General features: G+C 43.3%; 2 protein-coding genes across 2 annotated transcripts in view; one reads left to right on the top strand and one right to left on the bottom strand.

Moving 5' to 3' along the window:
* FBXO28 (F-box protein 28) overlaps window positions 1-2,809 on the bottom strand; it is a 21,471-nt gene extending 18,662 nt beyond the window's left edge. Inside the window, exon 1 of the mRNA XM_019639604.1 lies at window positions 2,499-2,809. Coding sequence (XP_019495149.1) covers window positions 2,499-2,765 — 267 coding nt within the window. The 5' untranslated portion in view covers window positions 2,766-2,809. The remainder of the gene's footprint in view (window positions 1-2,498) is intronic.
* TP53BP2 (tumor protein p53 binding protein 2) overlaps window positions 1-4,450 on the top strand; it is a 187,140-nt gene that overhangs the window by 42,406 nt on the left and 140,284 nt on the right. The window lies entirely within an intron of this gene.

Here is a 4,450-nt window from a genome sequence, read left to right as displayed (position 1 = left end):
TTATTTTATTATACTAGTTTTGCTGCACTGAATCTCGCTAACTACTAGGATTTAGATATCTTTTAATAATCTAGAAACTCAACTCAATATATGAGTACTGACTAGTAGGAGTACATAAGTATGATTGGGTGATCAGACTATGAATAAATAACCGGATAAAGTCAACCAAGGAAGACTTCACATGATACAAGATACGAACCAGGCTTTGAAGGAAGAGGGCAAGGACCGCAAAATTAGAGGTGATGGCACATGCAGAGGCAAGAAGTCAGGAGTGAATAAACCTAAATTAGCGAGCAAACTACTTCTGAAGATATAGCAGATGTGTAGGCAAAGCTGAGAAGACTAAAATTTCCCATGTTTTGAGCAGGGAAATCAGAGTAATAAAAAATAACTTTAGAAAGACCACTCATTTTTTGAAAGATCTTCTATTGGGATACTTGATTGGTCATATTCTGCAACAACTGTAATATCAGGACTAAATATATGATTCTGGAAATTACACCCGGGAATAGCTGATATCACTGTAGATGAACCCTCAAATGAAAAAGTGTAAGATAAGAAAATCAAGGCTTACAAACGGAGCCTCAATTGATATTTATGGTTAAAAACTGGTAAAAAGACCAGAAAATAGGTCACAAGGACAAATTAGAATAGCATCACAAAAGCCTAAGTCAAAAATATTTTAAGCATTAGTCAATATTGTAAGAAAAGAGCAGTATTTTATGTGGTGCCCTGCCTTCCATGGATGTTTAATAAGCATTGATTGACCGACAGCACAAAAACAAAGACACAATAGGTCGTGTATCTTCTGTTTAGGATTCTAAAGGAAGCAAAGTAATCTCTGGAAAATGGAAATATACTAATATTCCCCAAGTAATTTAATGGTAACTGCTGACAATGTATACTAACTTGAAATGCAAAATTATCTCATTTAAAGTCTAGCTCTATATTTATGGGTATTTTAATAATTTCCCAAGATTAAAGGAAAAAAAATATTTCCCGTAGTTATTAAAACAAAATTCCAGCATTTTGGCAATTTATCCAAGACAGTAAAATAAAATAAAATTCAGGAGTCTAATATACAAAGATGACAACTATCGGTGCATTTATATACACTATAAAAGCAAAAGGAACTAATGGAATAAATCAGTTTACAACAAAGACACTTAGCTTGGGCCCCTGTTAGTTGCTCTTCCAGAACAAGAGAATATTTGTGGTTTTNGACATGTTTTGAAAATCCAGAGATAATTCTGAAACATCACTTTTCAACTGAAGAATTTTCCATCCTGCAGACTGAAATGGTTGAAATGCTGTGCTGACTAGAAAAAAAAAATTGATCAGTTTGAATTAATATTAATAAACTTTCTTTTAAAAAAAATAAGCACGATTTTCTTTCCAAAATGCAATTATAATCCATTTTAAGCTGGAAGTGTAAACCTAAAATATGGCATATTGATTAGTAAGAAAACGCTATACACAGCACATTCAGAAATATGTCTTTGTCCTCTTACAAACAACCCCGACCACAGAATATAGCATCTACACTGAATCGGTTTGCAATCACTTCAAAATGTCCACCTCCTTTAATTTCCTTACCACTTAAAGATGAATTCACTGAAAGGAAGCAAAATATCTGACTGAGCTAAGGCATTCATCAAACCTGCAGTCGAGCCTCTGGAGTGACATAAAATCCCAATGGCAAATTCATTTTTATAAATCACTGGCTGAACGAACTACATACTGTGCTTTTTAGGTATAAAACCTCTCCTCAAGCTGGCGGGTGGGCGTAAATCACTAGTTATAAAATGAACTGCAAGAGAGAAAAAACCCCGGTCAAGGGGCAAGTTGCTTCACCGCGGGTGGGAAGTGTCAGGGGTGAGGCAGAGCCGGAATGGCCATTCCTCAGGGTTCTACTTGACTGGTCAATTACAGGGTGCTGTGGTTCCCATTTCTCGGAACCTCCACCGGGTTTCGGGAGAACTGATCAACCCCACTTTTCTTTTCTCCAGCAAGGAAACTTGGATGGTTGCGGGAACAATACGTTCTTCTTGCAGACAAATCAAACCTGCCTGGGATCGTGCGATCGTTTCGCCTCCTGGGGAGTGTTCTCCCCCAACCCCGGCCGGGGGGCTGGAAGGTGGTACAAAAGGCAGGCGACGTGCCCCCCGGGGGTGTCCACGCTCAGGCCGGGGGGAGGTGGGCAGCTCGACTCCCGCTACCTCCCTACCCCCCCGCGGCCCCGCTTCCGGGCGGGGGACACGGAGCCCCCCAAGGCGAAGTTGCCCCAGGCAGACGCCCCAGCTCCGAAGCAAGGGCGGAATCGGGACGAGTCCCGTTGACAGGGCCAAGAGACTCTGGGTTGAGAGGGACGCGCTCCGCGCTCTGGTTCCGGCTGGGCTCGCGGGGGGCTCCCTCCCCGGGGAACGCGCTCTCCTCTCCGTCCCTCCCCAGACCTCGGCCCGGCGGAGAGGGCGGCGGGGGTCCCACGGGGGCCTCACCAGGCGGAGCTGGCTAATTTCGTCGTAGGACATGAAGCTGAGGATGTTCTCGATGGCTACGATGGGCAGCGCCACCAGCGTGTTGTTTTGAGGCAGCTGGTCGGGAGCCAGCGTTGGGGCTGGGGGCGCCTGGGACCCCGGCTGCGGGGGCTGGGGCGGGGGCGGTGGGGGCAGTCGCTGGGCAGAGCCGATGGCCGAAGAGGAGCTGCTGTCGCCGTGGCCACCGCCTCCTTCCTCAGCCATCCGCTCCTCCGACGCCGCCGCCATCTTGGGGGTTTGATTCCTTCCCCCCCACTGCAAGGGGAACAGGGACACTTCCGATGCGTCACTTCCTCCTCCTGAGCCGCCAGGGAGGGGACACCTGGAGGAGGGGGAGGAGCCTACGGGTGACAGGCAGAGAGGGATGCGCGCAGTGCTGTTTGTTCAAGTGGCAATGNAAGTTAAGTGGAGCTTAAAATTTAGTGAGAAATAGGCCCTTCCAAAGATAATCCCTGTAAGTGTAATAATGATGCAATGGCAACTTAGAAACGCTACCTGAGTAAGTTCAGAGAAGAATCACAGAAAGCTGTATAGAAGTACTAACATTTGAAGGTACAGACATTTTCCAGGAGAGGGAAAGGAAGGTCTGTAGGCAGAAGAAAAAGAAAGCATGTGCTTGGAGAGGCCTAAGATGTTTGGGAAACTACACAGCTTGATGTTCACTTCAATCAATCTTAAGTGCAAAATGCTAGAAGTAGGTGGTTGGGAGAAACCTCTATGAAAGGTTGTAGCTTTTGCTCCTAGTCTCAAAAATCATGAAACTGGATTGATGTGCACAGGCCATCCTTTTAAGATAGTACCTTCTCCAATATTTTAAGAAGCCATATGTCTCAGTTAACTAGTGTATATAGGTATATCTGGTCTCTTTTATGAAATCGTGATGGTAAGAAAGGAATTTTTTTTAAACATCCTTACTTGCTCTCTCCAGTAAAAGTTATCAACCCTGGAGGTTCTCAGAAAACTTTCTTAAATTTGACTAGTTTGTGAAATAAAGAAGGTAGAAAGTAGGGGGGGGGGTGTCTGATCAGTCATCTAGGACATCTAAAACTTCACACATGCAAAATCAATCTCATCTTAATCCATGTCACCCTTCTCTAATTACTTCATTACATTATACATCATTATTGTTTTTGCTGGATTCCCCCCTTTACTGACAGGATAAAAACTCATTATCTTGAGCAAGCCTCTCCTCAATACTCTCCACATTCCTGTATCTTTGCATTTGCACCCTGGTGCTTTATAAGTGGGCGCAACGATCATTCTGTCCAGGTGATACTGTGGACAGGGACACTGATGAACCCCTTCATTTGTAGACTAGAATCGGAAGAATGTATTGCCCCCCAAAATATTACAGTTTCTTACCTGTACCTAAGTCCCTGTTAATCAAATCAATAACCAGATGAGGAGGAAAAAACAAAAAGCAGCAATAAAGAGAGTATATTCTCTGTAAGCACAATATTGAGCAGTGGTTCTCAAAGTGTGGTCCAGGGACCCCTGGGGATCCCAAGATCCTTTCAAGAGTTTGCGAAGCCAAACTATTTTTGTAATACTAGGATATCTGTTTGCCATTTTCACTCTCAATCCTCTCATAACATACAGTGGAGTTTTCCAGAGGCAACGTAACGTGATGACATTGTTCTGACAACTAAATGTACTGTGTATTCTTGGGCCTTCTAGAATTTTCTAAGGCAAGCTCTTAGGGTCTTCAGTAACTTTTAAAAGTATAGGTGTCTTGAGGCAAAAAATATTGAGAATTACTGGCATAGAGCAAGGAATACAGCTTGCCTAGTTAAAAATAAAGTAATAGTTTCTCATTTTCCTTCATATTTCCTACCAATCAACTCTCTCTATAACCGAAATTTTCTAACATTTGAAGAAAAGATGTGAAAGGGTATAAATGGGTAACAGATTTA

This window comes from Hipposideros armiger, unplaced genomic scaffold (assembly GCF_001890085.2).
Source record: "Hipposideros armiger isolate ML-2016 unplaced genomic scaffold, ASM189008v1 scaffold_45, whole genome shotgun sequence".
NCBI classification, from domain to species: Eukaryota; Metazoa; Chordata; class Mammalia; order Chiroptera; family Hipposideridae; genus Hipposideros; species Hipposideros armiger.
The sequence above is the reverse complement of the archived record's forward strand: the minus strand, read 5'-3'. Positions and strand labels throughout refer to the sequence as shown.